We start from the raw sequence: 19,992 nt of genomic DNA, 5'->3' as shown, positions 1-19,992 counted from the left end.
AAATCAGACTAATAATCAGTGAGTTTAAAACGGTCACAGGTATGTATCTGTGGCTCTGTATTAATGCCACAGTCAGCAGACACTCTCCGTTTCACCCCAGTCTAATGGTTTTGTTCTAAATCACAGCTAACTAAATGGCTTTAGCAGCGCTCTCATTTCCAGGTCCAGTCAGCTGTTAAATGCTGATCTCCTGTCACATCCTCTCCCTGTTTTCATTCCATTAACCACTTCATTTCTCTGAGCGCTCACAGTGACAGATGAGTTCACCGGGGCAATCTAACAAGAGCGGGTTGTCAACCTTTGACATGAACTCTGGTAAGCTGAAGAGCCAACCTCCTTTTTAAATCTGATGTCAACTGGAGAAAAGACATTAATATCAGCAGGTAATTATTCTTAGGATTAAGTTCATGTTTGATATGTGTGCATAAAAGGTACAGTGTCTTCTCTCTTCACACAGCAAACACTGCTGCACTGGCCTTTGTGCTGAATCGTGCTACAATAGCTGGCCTAATGCATGCCTTGTGCAACAGATGATAGTTTATGATTAAACCCATGCTGATAGGTGGTTGAATAGCTTAGCAGCAGTGAGGATTTTTGCTCAGGCTCCTGCAAGGGCAGCTAGGCGGGGACCATGAATGGATTTATTCCAGTTGCTCTCACTGGCTCCCACAGCAGATTTGCATCTGTGCAACAGGCTGCTGGAGCTGAATCTCCCCTGTGCATGAAAAGCCTCTGCAGACATGGTGAGTACACAACCTTTCTACACTGTCTCCCACATGGAGCTGTTGACATTTCCTCGCTGTCACAGGTAGCACTCTGCTCTACATTATAAGATTTCATTGCAGACTGACATTTCAGGTTTTCAAGCTAGATAAATACAATAAAGTGTCATGCATGCTAACATGAGTTTGGAGGAGGAGAGATGTTCACAGCAAGCCACGGTGAGGTTTGTTTGAAGTTTGAGGTTTTAACCAGCGGTAATCGTTTCTGTAGTGCCCATTCATGCCACAGATCGAGCAGATTAGACCGTTGCTATGATACCTGTTGATGTCACTGCTCGGTCTGAGGCTCTGGTCCTGACATCTGTCTGCTCTGCTGGCACATAATTGTGACTGCTCAGCTAGGGACAGAGCGTTCATGTGTAGATTGTGCAATAAAATGCTATCTATTTGGACGATGTTATGCAATGTTGACTCTGCAGGGCTGAATGAAATAAATTTCACTTTGAACCTGTGTTGTGACCCTGCATCATGTGTTAGAGGAAAAGACCAACCACCACCACCCCCTCTCCACCACCACATGCCTTTGAACCAGCTAGATTTTTAAACTAGGAATGTGGCCTCTCATTGTTTCCAGATGGTTTCCTCTACAACCAATCAGAGTTTGTGTTTGTGAAACTGCCCCTCTCAAATCTGCTGCACTGTTCCCTCTGCTCTGTCCTCACAGGCTGGTAAGGTCCAAGCTCTGACTGAAGAGGAGAGGGCCCACATACTCCCCTTGCTACGCAACGCTCAGTGGGTGGAGGTCGTTGGACGAGATGCTATTTACAAAGAGTTTATTTTCAAAGACTTCAATCAGGTTCTTGCATCATTGTCAAATATCACTTTTAAACTTAAATGACCCATATAACCGCTCTCTTTTTATTTTAATTTTTGTATTTCTCCCCCTCCAGGCTTTTGGCTTCATGTCCAGAGTGGCTTTACATGCAGAGAAGTTGGACCACCATCCTGAGTGGTTCAATGTCTATAATAAGGTACGCAAGCCTAATAATATATGAAAATAAGATTACAGCCTATGGGGTGGGGGTTGTTTTCCTGGCACTGTGGACAGCTGGCTTTTGTTACTATAGAAAAGCCCAACATTGGGATCATGAATTAGCTTCAAAATGACCTCTCTTAAATGTCATTTTTGCCTTAAAACAATAAAGAACATGTGTTTTTTGTTTTTGAATTTAAAAAGTATTATTTATTTTTTTAACCCAGGGTTAGGGGAAGATGGGATAAGTAATTTTCACCCAAAGCTCTAAAACACCAGATACCTAGTCGACACCAAATGTCAGGTAAACGACTAGCTAGCTGTGAACCGTTTAAAGATGGCAGCTGCAGGTCTCTTCGTCGGGAATTTAACCCATGACTGTGTCTGAAAATTGTGCTAACAGACTTTTCTCAGCGTCAAATGTGTAACCGGTTAATTACATCCATGTTACACGGCAGCCAATTTAGCATGAAATTGTAATTTAACACAGGTGTTACTAAACGCGTGTCTTGTGTAGGCACGAGCCCTAATTAATGTGATTAATACCACGTGAGTTTCTCATTTCCAAGTCAAAATGGCTTTTGCTAAACTTGCAGTGTTTCCTGTTGGGCACTCAGGGTGTCGTCTGGTTTTGTCAAAACCTTAAAGGACACTTTCCCAGGGTCTTACCTTGTGCTCATGCTTCACCTGTAATGACTCCATAACAAATGGCGGCAAAGCTCTTTGTCGAGTGGTATTTTGAAGAAAACTCATTCAAATTTGCATTGATTCACCACTTTGTGCATTCTCCTTAACGCAGGTCCAGATAACTCTCAGCACGCATGACTGTGGAGGGCTGTCCCAACGTGACATCTCTTTGGCCACCTTGATTGACCAGGCATCTCTAATGTGAGCAGAATGTCACCGGTCAAGGCAGAGAAAACTAAAGTGCTCTTCACATGGGTTTTTATTTAAAGGGAGGTGGTAATTATAAGCTTAAGGAAATGGTATAAATTCCAATGGTACATTCATCTTTCTGTCCCAACTATAGGCCCATTCCTGCCAGAGCGCAATGGAGCGATGCTCCGCCAAGTTCTCAACAAGCGAAGAAATAAAATACTGTAATTGAACTAATCTGGCTTAAATTTAAACGTCATTAAAGAATATCTAATGATCCAATAAACCAAACTGTATGGTCAAAGCTATAAAACTGATATTTGCAGCTTATTGCGTATCTGTTTGGAGTTCCCAGTCAAACTTTTTTGGGGGGCAGCATCGTATTTAAATAAATCGTACATACACGATTTACTAAGTGTATGTGTATACAATTAACTTCAAACTGTGCTGAAATTAATACCGGGAACACGTCTGACAGTAACTGTGTTACATTTGTTTTGCTCCAAATGATGAGGGTGCTAAAGCTTTGGCTGTCACACAACCATAAGGATGGTTAATACAGGCAGCAAGTTCATTTCTTGACAGTGATCTGATGGGTTCGCGATGTTTCAAGGTGTTGGTCAGGTTTCCAATCAGACTGGTCCATCATCACATGACGTGCAGAGAGGAAAACAGTAATGTGCGCATGCAGCACAGTAACTTCATTAACTGGGAGTATGGTCAGGTCCTGACCGTAAATGAGTTTGTGTTCGTCTACACCGTATTGTACCGCAGTCAAGTGAGCCCTCACATACGACGTCACAGTCAAGATAGCCGCACCTAAAATGTTGTTGCACTATTCTTACGCATATTACGGTACGGGTGCCGAATGGCTTAGAAACGCGAGTTTTCTGTATACTGGCGTTTCACGATTTTACTGCTCAATCCACTTCGACTTTTGAAATATTAGCAGTTGATATATAACAAATTACTTTATGATTCTCACACTGCACATTAAAAATAACAAAATGTTATATATTCTGTAAGAGTTGATAACATATACAAAGCATTGTCTTCTCACTATACTGTACATTTCTGTTCACATGACCTTATGCCCAACTAAATAAAAATTGCTGTACTGTATTTTTGATATTGTGGGGGGTTTTGTGTTGTTGTTTGCTTTGGGTTTTTTTGTTACAAGAAAATTGTTTGAGGTGCCGCTAATATTTCACTGGATTCTTCCTCTGAGTTACCTCCACTCTTCCTCCTCTGCCTCACAGCCCAAATAATTTTACAGTTTCAGAGAAAATTAACAGTAAACTCTACTCAAATTACATTACAATATTCTCATCTTTGAACTGATAATACAGGGAAGCTGTAAGAGGTGACGCCAATATTTCACTTGATTCTTACTCTAGGTCATCCTCACTCTTCCCACTCCGACTCACAGCCCAATTAACTGTATGGTTTCAGAGAAAATTAACTCTACCCAATTTACATATTCTCAACTTTCAGCTGATATTACAAGGAAACTGTAAGAGGTGATGCCAATATTTCACTGGATTCTTACTCTAGGTCATCCTCACTCTTCCCACTCCGACTCACAGCCCAATTAACTGTATGGTTTCAGAGAAAATTAACTCTACCCAATTTACATATTCTCAACTTTCAGCTGATATTACAAGGAAACTGTAAGAGGTGATGCCAATATTTCACTGGATTCCTACTCTGGATCACCCTTCCTCTTCCTGCTTACAGCCCACTGAACTGCCCACAGAAAATTCTACATAGAGAGATAGACAGATGCTGTATTTATCCTGCCACATAATGAAGAGTTATTGTACACTTTTACAGAGAGAACAATAGGAATGATTTCCTGAAGTGTTCTTCATGGCTGAAAGTTTGAATCAGTTAGAGGGAGGAGCCGTGCTTCTTTACAAGGGTGGAATGGAGCAGGTGTGATGGGTTGTCCATAATTTTAGTGACCTCTGACCCTTGCTGACTCAAACTCCTCCAAATTCTCACCATTGGTGTTTCTAACCTTGCAGAATAATTTGTTCTTCCATTTGAGATTTCATTTACTTTATCAGTTGAAATTACAAGTTACAGCGCGCTGGGCATCAAATCACGTCCGTCAGCAGTTTGAATATTGTGAAAAAAGAATAGCATATATGTACATTATGGAGTGCACAGTGTTGAAGTTCCGGTAGGTGAGAGCGAGGCGTCTATGAAGTGTCACTGTTCAGCAGTCCGATGGCCTGATGGAAGAAGCTGTCCTTTAGTCTGCTGGTTCGGGACCGGATACTGCAGTACCTCCTGCCTGACGGAAGTAGTTTGAACAGTGTGTGACTGGGGTGACAGGAGTGATTGATCCTCCCTGCTTTCCTCTGACAACGCTTCTTGTACAGTCATGGCCAAAAGTTTTGAGAATGACACAAATATTAGTTTTTACAAAGTTTGCTGCTAAACTGCTTTTAGATCTTTGTCTCAGTCGTTTCTGTGATGTACTGAAATATAATTACAAGCACTTCATATGTTTCAAAGGCTTTTATCGATAATTACATGACATTTATGCAAAGAGTCAGTATTTGCAGTGTTGGCCCTTCTTTTTCAGGACCTCTGCAATTCGACTGGGCATCCTCTCAATCAACTTCTGGGCCAAATCCTGACTGATAGCAACCGATTCTGTCATAATCACTTCTTGGAGTTTGTCAGAATTAGTGGGTTTTTGTTTGTTCACCCGCCTCTTGAACAAGTTCTCAATGGGATCAAGATCTGGGGAGTTTCCAGGCCGTGGACCCAAAATTTCAACGTTTTGTTCCCCGAGCCACTTAGTTATCACTTTTGCCTTATGGCACGGTGCTCCATCGTGCTGGAAAATGGATTATTCTTCACCAAACTGTTGTTGGATTGTTGGAAAAAGTTGCTGTTGGAGGGTGTTTTGGTACCATTCTTTATTCATGGCTGTGTTTTTGGGCAAAATTGTGAGTGAGCCCACTCCCTTGGATGAGAAGCAACCCCACACATGAGAGGTCTCAGGATGCTGTTGGCATGACACAGGACTGATGGTAGCGCTCACCTTTTCTTCTCCGGACAAGCCTTTTTTCAGATGCCCCAAACAATCGGAAAGAGGCTTCATTGGAGAATATGACTTTGCCCCAGTCCTCAGCAGTCCATTCACCATACTTTCTACAGAAGATCAATCTGTCACCGTCAACAGCAGTGCCGTTGACGGTGATGGGGGTATGTGCTTCTCTACACATCTGGAAGTCTACTATCTAGCACACCTGGATGTGAACCAGCGGTCTGCTTCACAAAAAGGATGCCCCTCTTAGCAGCCAAAACAGTTTTATACCACAACAAAAACAAGTATTAGTATGACTATCTTCTGGATAGTGACGCGGCGGTCCTGCCATTTCCCCCTGTGGATCTTCTCCTCCACTCCGTCCACGTCTCAGCTCGTTTGCATCTGCTACTTTCCTGGAAAAAAGAAAGAAAAACACCTCCCTAGCCAAACCTGGATTATTAATATTATCTAGCAATTCTTAGCCGGTTATTTTGTACCTATAATGAACAAAAATATAAACGCAACACTTTTGCTCCCATTTTTCATGAGCTGAACTCAAAGATCTGAAACATTTTTTACTCACACAAAGGACCCATAACTATCAAATATTGTTCACAAATCTGTTTAAATCTGTGTTAGTGAGCACTTCTCCTTTGCCGAGATTATCCATCCCTGCCCACAGGTGTGGCATGTCAAGGTGCTGATTAGACAGCATGAATATTGCACAGGTTTCCCTTTGGCCTTTTATTGTGGGCGGTCTATGTCGGAACTGGGTTGACGACCAGGCCGCACAATCTTCATATCTGGGCCTCATCTAGTGTCCAGAAATCCAGCTGTTACACACACACATCTCAGGTTTTTACTTCTCTGGAGGAAACGCACCACCTGCCTCTCTTGAACAGCTGTCTCAACAAGATCACACACCTCCCATCAGTTTTAACCGGTTACAAATTCACTTATTCTGCAAGGAAAAAAGCGAGGAACAGAGAGAGCAGGAGGGAACCTAAGTTGAAACTGTGCACAGACGACTTTAAGATTTGTACATAAAGGCAATCTAACATTTGATCGCGTGATCAGTGACAAATGAATAAGTATGTAAACTGCCACTATGTTTACATGCTCCGCTTAACGTGGAAATGCGTGTGGTCGGTGCTCTCTGGTAGTTCATCACATAGCACCACACCTCTGGTCCCAACATGTGTGTTGTGTACTAAGTGTTTTTCAACTTTGTCATTAAAATGATTTTTCCCCCGTCACACTGTTTCCTGTTGTAACTTAAAAAGACGACTAAGAAATGATTTGAATCCGTTTTATTGAAAACATCACTGTAGAGCCATCTGCTACAGTCAGCTAAGCCCAATCCCCGCTGTTGGAAAGGCTGCAATGTCAGCACAAGGTCAAACACATCATTGCTACATAATGTCACTGCCAGTGAAGATTTACTGTGCAGACCTTCAGAGAATCTGTTACAGGGTTATCTGTGCCAGCTACTGCCTAAAACAACTTACGTAGAGTTCTTGAACATTCAATCATCAGTTTGTAGTATTTCTTCAATGCAATAGGATTAGTCCTTTTTAATTTTTTGTATCAGCATGGCTTTCCGCACCTTATTACTGACAACAGTATTTCAGGATGAAAGCATGGACACACGATGGTATGAACTTTTACTGTTAGCTGGATTGTTTAATCAGTCTTTAAACCAGGCACTGGCTACAAGATGGGAAATTCTTGCACGTGTGAGACTAATTACATTCATGCCAAATCTCTTCAAAAAGCTCCCAGTAAATAAAAACAGTTGAAACACAAACGTTGACAAAAAGAGTCAAATGAAGCAAAAAGGAGCGGTCACACAAATGCTTAAAATTTACTAATCAAGGCTGATAAGTTGTCATTCACTACAATGTTTCTGCTAAACATGTAGAGCATTCCCATTTGTTACACTTCATCAAGGAGAAGTTACATATTGCACAAACATGGAACTAAATTCAAGGAATTTTCAGCAACGTTAGATGAAAGCTCGTGAGAAACAGAGAGCAAGGTCCTTTTGGTGTTACAGTATGCATTGTTAAGTTATCAATCTGTGAGTAACATATCCTGCTGAGTAGATATTTACTAGAATACATCATGTCCACAGTCAGTCAGGGCAAACAGCTGATTTCTCCCAAGTTTAAAGAATCTCCATCTGTGGATCGGTCACAGCGGAGATGTTCCCTTTCAGTGTATTTACGAACACTTTAGTGCAGTCGGTCAAATGCCCCAAATGCTGTAACGCTTTTGTTATGTGAGAAATGGAAAACTGACGCCCAGTTTGAATGGGTTTCACTGGATGAAATAATGACGTTTGCATTTAGTGGAAACTGAGGTAGATTGAATTAGGACACAAATTATTACAACGAGGTGACACACAGGTGACTTTGCAGAATACAGAGGAATAATTGAGTTTCTGCTACTTGATTATCCAAGTAACTGATAAGTAGCTGGAGAGCTTTGGATATCACTAGCCTCTTTCAAAATATTAATGCCCCTATTCTCTCTTATTAAAATTAAGAGTTTTAGTGGATATTAATAACATTAAAAACTCCCATTCCCACCGTCTATGATACCAACCACAGTAGATGAACCACAAATGAAGGTAAATGAGTGCTAACAAAACAAGGACATACATGTTCAGGCTTGCAGATAAATTCTGGTTTCAAGTGATGTACATATTAACCTGATATGTAGTTTTTAGGGCATTGCAATGCTTTTACATTAAACCACCCTTTTGATGATAATACACAGGCATGTACAGCCAGTTCAGAGCAGTGCATCAGTTTATAAGCTACAGGCAGCACAGCGATTCTAGCACATTTTGAGCTTTCGAGTAGTTTGTTTTTGCAAAGTCGTCGTGGACAGTGAAGTGAAGCGGTGACGGCATTGAAATGTTCTGGTATTTTAAAAAAACTGAAAGGTTTTACTATGCAATCAGTAGATATCATGACAGACGTGTATTAAATGAAAGCTAAAATCGAAATGAAATGTAAAACAGAAAAAACAAACACATTTCCTCTACATAATTTAAAATCAAATCAGAGGTTAAAACTCGTTTGGACCCAGTCATGTCTTCTCTGTACCATTTAGGCGCAGTGTTACAAGGAATTTCCCTCTAGGCTGATTAGAATGACAATGGCTTGTGCTTCAAAGATTGCTGCAGATGTTTGTTTTTTTATATATATATATATATATATATATATATATATATATATATATATATATATATATATATATATATATATATATATATATATATATATATATATATATATATATATATATATATATATATATATATATATATATATATATATATATATATATATATATATATATATATATATATATATATATATATAGTGCAGGTATGCAAGATAAGGCAACCGTTGAACGATTTAAAAATCAGAGCTCTGGGAGGAGGCGAGAGCGTTTCCCTGCATGCAGTGTTGTCGGGCCAGGAGGGACCAATCCCTTTTCAGTGGGCTTTGCCGTTGCCATTCATGTGGCTGATGTTTGACTTGGTCACCTCAGTGCTGTAGAGACAGTCCAAGAAACCTCGGGAGATCTCCGTGACCAGGGATCTATCTGGGATGGCCTGGGCCATGCCGTAGATCGCTCCCTGCAAGAGCAGGAACATAAGTGAGCTTACAAACATCCAGACACATCATCCGTCTCCTAAAACAGGTTTTCTCTTAGCTATATACTTTCAGACGCAGAAGGCAGCTGCATTAATAAAAAAATTCCAGTTAAATGGCAGCACAGATGTTACTGTTTTTGTTTGCGTTTGTTGCATTTGGATTCATATAACCTCTTGTACCTCTCCAATGTGATGAGTGAACTGACTGAAGAACAAATGAAACTTGAGAAACTAACTTCTAGTTATATGGAATTCACCTTAATCTGCAGCAAGATCTGTTCTCAGTGTTAACTACGCTGCTGACAAACCTGTCGGGCACAGTGCTGCTTGTCCCACGTGGGTGGAGTTTAAAAGCTGGCGCACAAAATAGCTGCTTGTGTCGACTCAAATCGAAGGTTTTATACAGCAACAATGCAAAATGCCACTTCCCTTCCCAAAATACCCACAGAATGTTAAACCGAAAAGAAAGCTAAATACACAGCACTCAGCATGATTCCTCTCCAGTGGCTACACTAGCGAGCACTACAAAGGTGAAGTCAGCTTGATTTGAATGATAAAGGTATAGTTTGGATCTACAGTAATATGTAATCTCCCTTGGTTTCCTCCTACAGTCCAAAGTCAGGTGAAGTAGCTGAATAAGGTATGAATTTATCTATATGCAGTAGGCTCAGACTGTGACCCTGTCATTACAATAGGATTACAACATCCTGTCATGGATCATCAAAGCAAAACTGTGATGTAATGATAAAGAAAGATTGGTGTCTTTGTGTTATTTAAACTTCTTAAAAAACCCACATGTTAATGATGACTATGTAGATAAGTAAACCAAACTCACCATTCCTGTAGTTTTCTCTTTGGGGTTCTTCATGATGATGGCGACCTGCTCTTTGACATCACGAATAAAGTGATCAGCGACCCCTGGCTGAGTGTGCAAAACTGTGCAGCAAATGTGGATGCTGTGAAAGCAACGATTGTGAGGTGTAAATATTTATCATGCCATCACATTTACTGAGACGTTATCGTTTGTTTTACATCTACCTGGACGGGTACTGCAATGTGTTCAGATTCCAGCCCTTTGACGTCAGTGCGTTAGACAGACGGAAAATATCAAAATCATCCGAGCCGATGGCCACCACCGACACCTCCGGATCCCCAAACACAAACACCCCTTTAATCTTGCGGATTCTGACAAACAGAGAAGAAGACAGAAGAATTTTAAAGAAGATAATAAATTACAGACTCTGTAATTTATTATGTTCAGTGTAACAAGTCTGTGTCTTACTCTGTTTTGATCTTGTGAGCTGTGCTGACGATCTTCTTGGTGGCGTCTACGTAGCCGTTCTCTCCCATATACATCATGGTCGCCCAGCAGGCGGCGATGATTCCTCCTGGCCTGGAGCCCGCTATAGAGGGTGAGGCATAGATCCCCCCTTGCCAGTCAGCAGCTACAAAGTATTGGTACTGACGGTACTTTTTATCGCTGTAGAGGATCACTGAGGAACCTTTGGGGGCGTAGCCATACTGGAGAGAAACGTAACACATGCACACAAGGTGCAGAATTAAAACAAGCATATCCCTGTACATACCACACATAGAACAATCTATGTGTGGTATGTATATATACACTAGAGATGGCATGATACCACTTTTTTATGTCCGATACCGATATCATAAATTTGGATATCTGCCGATACCGATATGAATCCGATATAATGTTTTTTAATCAACAAAACTGTTTTTTTAAAATATCTTGCTGCATTTTGTATAAGTTCATACTCAAGTTTAAAACAACAACTACACTAAAGCTATTCTGTTATACCTGTATGCAAAAAAAATATATTTCATAGTTCAGCAATACTGATCAATCTAATAAACTTAAACCTACACCATCCTCCCTATTCTGGTATTTTAAAGAGTACTTAGCATAAATATTAAGCAACCTAACTAATAGGGTTCCAACTCCCAGCAACAACAAAAATAAATAAATAAAAAATAGGGAACCACCCCTCACGCTCCACCTCATGATGCTTAATCGACGTAATCAACCTTAATTTGATGCAGTGTGGAAAAAAATACACAGAAATCAATTATTTTTCAAGAAATATTAAATAGATTCAACATCTTTCTTCAACAAAATTGCAGACTGCACAGATGGTACCTTCCCAAAGGAAAAAGTACTATAGCTTACTAGGGTATATATATTAGACTTAATAGTTACTATATACAGTAATTGACTTCTATTCATTTTACATCAAATTAAAACTTTGGGTGTCAGATAATTATTTATTAAAAGCTAGACATTTTAAATGAGAATAAGAAAGAAAAGTATGTCTTTGTGCCCCCTTTTCCCTGTTAATGCCCTATCGGCCCCCCTGGCTAAACTTTGCTAGATCCGCCCCTGCACAGTTACCAGCGTCAGCTGTAGAAAAAGATCCTGGTGTAGAAAGTAATATTAAATACATTCTAACAACAGCTGATCAAGCTTAAACGTGCTGCTGTTGTTCAGCCGCTGGTTTCCTCTTTCTGGTGCAAAGTGGGCCAAAAGCAAACTAGAGACACGGACTCGCGACAGAAAAGCCGATCAGCTGATCGTTAAGCAGTTTCATGATTGAAGTAGCAGCCGGAGAGCGAGAGGCAGTCACTCCATATATCGTTTGGTAAGCTTAACGCAGGAATGCTTTACAAACATTCAGAGATGGACTTACACACTTGCTTTACTTCTCTCGGGGATAACTTTGTCGGAGATGAAATGCCAGGTTGCTAGCGAAGCTCCACATGCTATCCAGACCACCGACAGGTCCCGCATGCCACAGCCGCTCTATCACGTGATGCATACTGCTCGACGTGCTAACGTTCTGAGGTGAGTTACGGCGTGTTGCAAGTTTTGTGAGGTGCTTTCGTGATATTTAATGGATCGGATTACATTTTTTATTTTTCTCCGATATCCGATCCAGTAATTTAGGTCAGTATCGGACCGATACCGATACGTAATATCGGATCGGTCCATCTCTAATATACACACACATGTATATTGTTCTAGAAAGATTTGATCTGAAGGCTGTTCAGCCACTCCTTACCTTGTGTGTGTCTGCAGAGATGCTGGTAACACCTTTTACCCTGAAGTCAAATGGGGCGAGTGGGTAACCAGCCTTGGCCATGAACACAATAAGAAAACCACCCAGACAGGCATCCACATGCATCGGGATGTTGTAGCGTACAGCCAGCTGCAACACATCGAGAGAAAGTGTGAGGGATTTGACTTCCCAGTTTTTGTCAACAGTACATATAAAAAAAAAATGGTGCACTTCTAACCTTGGCTACTTCCTCAATGGGATCTATGATTCCATGAGGAAACTGGGGAGCTGAGCAGACAAGCATGGCTGTGTTCTTGCTGATGGCTCTCCTCATGGCCTTGAAAGAGAACAAACAACACTGGAATAAATAATGCCTGGAAACAGAAGTCAGCACATGCTGTCTACGCGTGTTCTCGCTCACCTTCACATCCACTTTCATAGTTTTCTTGTCGAGAGGAATGTGAACCAGCTTCATCCCAAAATAATGTGCCGCTTTGTCAAAAGCTGCGTGGACGCTCACAGGTGCAAGGCTGCGGAAACAAAAGCAGGACACGAAAATGATTTCATGACTTTCTCTGGCAGGAACAAGCCTTGACACGGACCCTGTGTCCTGTAAAGCTCGGCTTACATTTCAGGGTGTTTGACGCCTCGCTCGTGTGCGATGTCTCTGTATGCTTTGCAGGCCATCAGTATGCTCTCGGTTCCTCCTGAAGTGACCTGCACAAAGGAGCGGCAAGGATAAGACAAATTCAGTCCACCTTTTCTAAATGTAGGGATAAAGGTTTGTGCATCGGTCTGATAACAGAGTTGCAAAAAAGAAATCTTTGGGATCACCAGAATTTCTTCACTGATCATAAAAGTGGTCAGATATTCAGCAAAGTCTCATTATAACTTTTCATGACTTTGAGTTACAACACAAACTGCAATTTTATTTCTTTGTATTTCTATTAAGGAGACTAGACTAGAAGTGGGTTTTAAATTGTCCCTGTCTATTATTATTATTGTATAACTGTGACGGAAATCCTGCCGATAAAGAAAATCCTTTTCTTGCAAGTGTCTACTGTATGGTGACTTACTGTGCCACAGGAGTTAGGCCCACCATGGAAGAGTGTGCAAGCCATTCTGACAACCTCTGCTTCCATCTTCCGTACGCCAGGAAAAATGTCTGGGTGGAGTGGATTGCTCCATGCAAAATCCCCATATACCTAAAAATAACCCCAAACAAACAAACAAATGAATGACAAAAGTAGTAAAGTGTTGCATAAACTGCAAACCTCAAACCAGGGTGAAACCAATGTCATCGAAAGGACCGACCAGGAAATGAAATCAAAAAAATTACTTTGTTACTGTAAAAACTCCAAAATGTATTCAAGCTTGACCCTGGCCATTAATGCTTGGAATGCCAAAATCTGCAAATGTATACAGAGATGCATACCTTCACTAGGAGGTTGGTCAGTGACTCATCACCCCAGTACACTGCCCCAGAAACCAATCCCTTATCCCACTTCACCTCATCTGCAACAAAAGATTGAGTCTTGAGAAACCACTGGCTTTCTCAAAGATATTATCCTTTTGAAAGATAAGTAGACAAGTTTTCTTATCAGCAATGAAGATTAGAAATACTGATAAAGAAGCAGGAATCTCAGGGCTGAATGAGGACTTACTCAGGGTGTCGTACTCCTTGATTTTCTCCATTACTTTGGCCTGAGAGAGACCTTTGGAGGGAAGCTCTGTGGTGTAGCTCATCCCCTCCTTGAGGGTAAATAGACTAGCAGACATGTCATCCAAAGCCTTGTTCAGCTGGCTCTGGATCTGATACAAAGAGAGGACAGAGTTACTTTACAGGCACAAACAGCAGTAGAGTAACGTAACCCATAACCTAAAATGGATATAGGAGAAGTAACAGTATTGCTGACTGAACAGAAGTAACCACATGTTATCACCAGAGCATCATCTTAATCGTGCCAAAGGTCTGTCATTCCCACCCATCCCCCTCCATGACTTTGATATGCAGTCATCCAAGAATGACTCATAATAACCCCAGACACTCGTCAGCACACACCAGAAGGGGGGAAAATAAAAAAGGGAAGAGATTTACCACTGATACTTACTGCCCCGCCAACGAAGGGTATTTTTCTGATGAGTCTAAAGCACTGCTTCTTGATTCGTGATGTCAGACCTATTAACCAGAAAACACAAGGCAGCAGCTGTGGTGAAATGTTAGCATGCATGCATCCACAAATATTAAGCAGCTGACTGTGACCCATAATCATACGTTAAGGGAAGGCGTAGTCACGAGCCCCTTTCACTCTGCTCGCAAACACACTAAAGAGCTAGATTTTTACCAAGAAGCCACACTCTGACCTTTCCCTCTCAGAGAGCTACAGATGGCTGGCTCTGACCTACTCGCTGAGGAATTTAAGCACCGATTCATTGGAAGATCTAGAAAGTCGAGACAAATGATGGCTTTGCTCGGTTGTGCCGCAATTCCAGATAGTGTGCACTACATTAGCAGATGGTTAGCTGATTACATGCGCTATCTCAAGTCTCAAAGACTCTAGCAGGCCTACTTTGGACCCATTCTTATTGTGTGAAAGATTACTTTCTTGCTGGAAGAGGAAGCCTTTGACCCATAGTGCTCCCACTGTGGTGATCACTGTCACTCCGATGATCTGCCACGGCTCCAGATGGGCACAGCGCGAGTTCACCTGCTGCCGGCCCTCCTCCAAATACAGCAGCACCATCTCCTTATACACCTCCAAGGCACTCTGGACATAGAGACACACAATATGCATTACAAGAGAAGTGCAGAGCAACCATCAGCTTTTCTCTAACAACAATCTGGATTTACAGAAGGCTCAAACTATTCAGTCAACAGCACTCATGTTTCCTGTGATACAGATCTCTTACACGACTATGGTGATATGGGGAAGCTACCACTGAGTGCCATGTATTGAGAACGTTAGTCACTGTTTGACAGCATAATGACTGCTTTCCTGCAAAATGAGGTAACAGTTAAATTTCATCTCACTTAATCTGAATTTTTTTTTTTTTTTTTAAACAAGACACATGACTTGTGACTGTGCAATAGGAGCAGATGTACAGGCATCCAGTAAAACACTGCAGGTCAGGCCATAAACCATCAAAGACAGTGACTGACAACACATCCAATTACTTTAAGGGAAAGTAACTAATCTTTCAAGTGCGAGTACTTACTTTTGAAGACATTGCCAGACCTACAGATCCCACCCCCACACACTTTAAACGCACTCGGCACTTTTCCTGACTGTCAGGTGAAGAGACAGCCAACACTCGGTACACCAGGTGAAAGTGAGAGAACACGTCCAGCGAACTGTAGATCTACAAGCAGACTCCTCCCACTAGTCACATAACACATCGAGCCCATTAAGGTAATCAGTCAGGATTAGACGAGACAGGAAAGACTGAGCTACAAATTTACGACGAGGTATAATTTACGTCTCTTTCAAAGCACGATCACAGGTGAATACTTTCCTGTCAGTTCAAATGCGCATGTAATGATTTAGCCCGAGGAGATCTAAGTGAGCCTTAATCACAGTGAAGTGCCCGTCAATGGGATTGCATAAGCGCAGCAAATTTGTCTTTGCATTATCTCCCTCACAAAGTCTTTTTACAACATAACAGCAGGCAGTTTGATCGTGAGGACTTGCCACCTCAGCTGCAATAAGAAAGCTTAAGGTTCAACAGCAGTATCTTAACTAATCACAATCTGTTCTGCCACAGCAAAAATAACACAATGAGGCGAGTCCTCTTAGTGCGACGGAAAGGCCGTTTACTGTGTGAAAGAACAACCTAAGATGTTGCCCCCCCCCCCCATTAAATCCTAGGTAAAGGGTTGTTAGTGAGCCATGGGAGTCCTACCCCCTGACCAGACAGCAGCTGCCATACCTGCCTGTTTTGGACAGCCTGTTCTCATACAGGTTTAGCAAGATCAGCTGCAAAGAGCTGACTGAAGCAACAGAAAATAAGCAACTAACATATGTTGAATGGGAAGCTTGACTTGAGTCATGACAGGCATGTAATTTAGCACACCGCCCACATTTGATTGCTGTCACACATCTGTCAACTAAACAAATAAATAAATACATGAATAAATAAATAAAGATTAGATCACTCCCTTTTTTGACTCTACTTCAGCCTCAGATCCCACACACACAGCTTCCCCTCAGGAAAACCTACACCAGGTTCACACAAAGCCTCTTGTACTAGTTTCGTGCTACTCCTTGTTGAACAGTGGACACCCATTCTTTTGCTCAAACCCACCCTATACAACATTTAACTATTCTTCTAATGAGACCTTTTGTTGTTTCAAATGGGAGGTCATGTTCTCGTGGAAATATACTGGGCGTGAGGTGGTTGCTCCTGGATACATGAAGGAAAAAACAGTCAGCTTGCTAAAACATCACCAAAGCTCAGAGAGATGAGGAGATCACTGAGGGGGGAGAATAATTACAGATGTGGCGTCTGGAAATTTTTTATTTAAACCTCTACAAAGCCTCCAGATTGCCACAGTATCAAACGATATTTAGGTCAACATCAAAAGTATGTTTTTTGTTTAGTTTTTTTCCCCCCTTGAGATAATTCTTCTCTCTCCTGTGATGACCTGAAGGAGCTCAGAGTGATTTCTGCCCGGACAGCAGATCTGTTTCAGACCAGCTGCCATGTCTTTTGTCTGCCTCTGATTACTTCAATTAGAAAGAAAGAAAAAAAAAGCACTGCTTGCACAACCTTAAACAACTCTCCCGTGGGACTACTAAGAGTAGTGCTTTGTTTAAACTTCCTGCAGGTTTATGTTGAACAGGATTTCTACTTTTAGACAGAGGCAGCCACAATAAACAATAGTGAATGAGCCGCAAAACACGCACACAAAGAGGAAGGATCTTATTTTATTAGACTTTAAACCAATAAAAGTGCACCATGAACCTGTAGTTACATCTTGTATACCATCTTTTTATAACAGGGCCAAAAAGTATCGATGAAGATTAAATGTTTCCTGAAAAACAACCATATGTCTGTAACACGAAGCTCTCATAACAAGAGTGCCTGCCAGTGTTTGTGGACTCGGAGCATCCCTCACAGGAAAACAACTCGGGCCATTAGCTCACTTCAGTACTGATAAACAAGTCTGCTTCTTCGGGCGTCCTGAAGCCGCACTGTCATTGTCCCGTCTGCTACACTGCCTGTAACGTGAGACGGAGAGAAAGTACAGAGACACCTACCCAGTAGTCCATGTTCTCGAGGCAAACTGTCACCGAAAGTTCCCTTTATTTAGCCTGCTTCTCGGGGAAGTCACCTCCAGCAGCCTTTGCTATGAGTCCTCTGCTCTCATCTACATGCTACTACCAAACACAGCAGCAAGCTAACCCTGATTGAGGAAGTCACAAATACACTCGCGTATAACTGCACGCGGTCTGCGCATGTGTAGATCTGATGATGCTGTGCCGCTGTGAAATCTACCAATCTACCAGGCACCGCGTGCTTTGTAGATCTTCTCTCCGAGTCGCAGGAACGTCGCACGTTTTCACACCCACAACTGGATGTGAAATGCTGCGTTCAGAGACGCCACGTAAAAGACAATTTGCCGTCATGTGAGTCCAGTAATGTCATGGAAACCATCGTATTTATTGAAATATTTACGCCTCGAGTCAGTGACCTTTACCCCAGAAATGTTTGACAAGCAGACAACAAAGTACCTTTTCGTAATAAATCTTAATTTATCCACATTTATTCAGATGTATGACTGTGCATTGCTCAGATCATTTCGGCATTTCAGTTTTGTTCAGCGGAGAACAATCAATTTTTTGGCAACCTAAAAAAAAAGGTGTCTAAAAACATATATTACTAAGGGTCACATTCTCTGATTCTCAGATAATTATAAAGACAGATAATGGCTCTCATTCCTTGATAGACACGTTCTTGTTTACAACTGGATCATAATCGTTTACTTTTATTCTACTTAAAGTATACATATTTTAACATCAGTGAACGCCTCATTTAGCATTTTGTGTAACAAGACGAAATTCTGTCTAGAAGGGAAAACAGCGCCGCAGAGCTGCCGGGTACTGTAACTGCACATCTAAATACACTATTTTTGAGTGGGATATCTTCTTTTGGAGACAATTAAAAAAGTAGTTGTACAGCTGCCGTTTTATTGATAAAATTAAATTGATCGTCTTAAAAGAACATGAATAAAAAGTTATTAAACTAGGTTGACTTGTGGAATAAGGCTAAACCAACACAATAACCCAGACACATTATGTGTTTTGCTCTTTTGTTGTTGTAGTGGTAACTGAAGTCCATGTAGTTAAATTGCCCTGGATAGTCTGTGCGTCACTTTTATCACATTTAGAGTTGAGCTCTTCATCTGTTTGTCATATAAAACCAGTAAAAACATCCTAAATATAATTCTTTTAGCCTGAAATGTATTTATTTTTTCCCCTAAAGTGACCCAAAAGATACAAAATTCAAACATTTTAAAATTTTAGCCTGTGGTACAGGTGTTATCAAATCTTGTGCAATGAGGCTGTTCTGAGGTAAACCTGAAACTTTTATGTTTTGTGTTCTAAGTGTTACACTATTAAAAAAATGTTTATATTAATCATTATAGACGATAGTGATGATATTTTTTTAATGATACAGAACTGAGCAGAGTGTTTAATGGATGTAATGGTTATAAATGTTTATATGATAATTCCCAATTGTTCCAGAATGATGTTTTCGCCATTTTCACTTTCAATAAAACATATTTGAGTTATTATGACTGTTCTTTTTTCATTTCTTAAGTAAAAGAAGATATGATATTACTGGTAATAGATGTTTTTCCTCTAAAAATGAGTGCTGTAATACCAGTAAAATAGATTCCCCCTGCTTTCTGAAACACTCATTAAGGAACAATCATATATTTATTGCTGTTCGATGGGAATTTTTATATTCTAAATAGATCTATTGTTCAAAATTGAATATAGGCACTTGTTATGAACAAAGTCTTGGCCAGGGTCAATTTTTACATGCATCTTACTATGTGTATATATCATATATACTATGATGTATACGAATAACCCAAATTAAACCTGAAATATGACAGGTTTGAAAACTTCTCCAGAATTGTGCTTTTAGGCTAATTACAATTGTTTGGGATTTTGATATGGAAGCTTTCACCCTTTAGATTGTGCACTTTCATCAAACAACTCAGCTGAACTGACTTTTTTTTCTTTCTTTTTTTGTTAACTGTTCATTGTGATTCACTAGAGTTGCGAACGAAATTGGGCGATTAGTACATATGTTTGTTGAATTACAAGTTTATTAAATAATTTCTTTATTGTCTTACTTAATATACAACGCTGCAAATAAAATCATATTTTTGATTTATTCAGGTACGTTCCTGCCAGCAGACAGACAGGTAAGCGCAAATCCACCATATTTCTTTACGTGTTCTGTAGAAGACTAAAATAGTCTTCATAAATTAAAAACGCCAACAGAAATAACTTTTTATAAATAGGTTATCTTTACTGTCTAAATCAAACATTTATAAC

General features: G+C 40.7%; 2 protein-coding genes across 4 annotated transcripts; one reads left to right on the top strand and one right to left on the bottom strand.

The window, feature by feature from the left end:
* The first annotated feature begins 492 nt into the window (after positions 1 to 492).
* pcbd1 (pterin-4 alpha-carbinolamine dehydratase/dimerization cofactor of hepatocyte nuclear factor 1 alpha) lies at positions 493 to 5,294 on the top strand. Of its 2 annotated transcripts, none has more exons than XM_026190438.2 (5): positions 493 to 743; positions 1,447 to 1,578; positions 1,673 to 1,753; positions 2,555 to 2,643; positions 2,786 to 3,753. In XM_026190438.2, exons 1-5 carry the CDS (start codon positions 741 to 743, stop codon positions 2,847 to 2,849), a joined length of 369 nt encoding a protein of 122 aa, XP_026046223.1. In that variant the 5' UTR covers positions 493 to 740; the 3' UTR covers positions 2,850 to 3,753. The 2 variants fall into 2 exon arrangements, with proteins under 2 accessions (XP_026046223.1, XP_080143694.1); XM_080287568.1 differs by lacking the exon at positions 2,786 to 3,753 and adding an exon at positions 5,225 to 5,294 and having other exon boundaries at positions 587 to 743.
* Positions 5,295 to 9,029: 3,735 nt separating this feature from the next.
* Positions 9,030 to 17,825, bottom strand: sgpl1 (sphingosine-1-phosphate lyase 1). Of its 2 annotated transcripts, none has more exons than XM_026190785.2 (14): positions 17,680 to 17,825; positions 15,024 to 15,189; positions 14,533 to 14,600; positions 14,086 to 14,233; positions 13,857 to 13,936; positions 13,498 to 13,626; positions 13,050 to 13,138; positions 12,843 to 12,951; positions 12,660 to 12,758; positions 12,425 to 12,571; positions 10,630 to 10,868; positions 10,386 to 10,532; positions 10,183 to 10,303; positions 9,030 to 9,329 (listed from the first exon to the last, which is right to left on the bottom strand). In XM_026190785.2, the coding sequence occupies exons 1-14, from the start codon at positions 17,689 to 17,691 to the stop codon at positions 9,186 to 9,188; spliced, it is 1,698 nt and encodes a 565-aa protein (XP_026046570.2). In that variant the 5' UTR covers positions 17,692 to 17,825; the 3' UTR covers positions 9,030 to 9,185. The 2 variants fall into 2 exon arrangements, with proteins under 2 accessions (XP_026046570.2, XP_080143693.1); XM_080287567.1 differs by lacking the exon at positions 17,680 to 17,825 and adding an exon at positions 15,638 to 15,785.
* Between the last annotated feature and the right edge of the window lie 2,167 nt (positions 17,826 to 19,992).

The sequence above is a fragment of the Astatotilapia calliptera genome, chromosome 13 (assembly GCF_964374335.1).
Source record: "Astatotilapia calliptera chromosome 13, fAstCal68.1, whole genome shotgun sequence".
NCBI classification, from domain to species: Eukaryota; Metazoa; Chordata; class Actinopteri; order Cichliformes; family Cichlidae; genus Astatotilapia; species Astatotilapia calliptera.
This window is presented reverse-complemented; position numbering and strand designations above follow the sequence as displayed.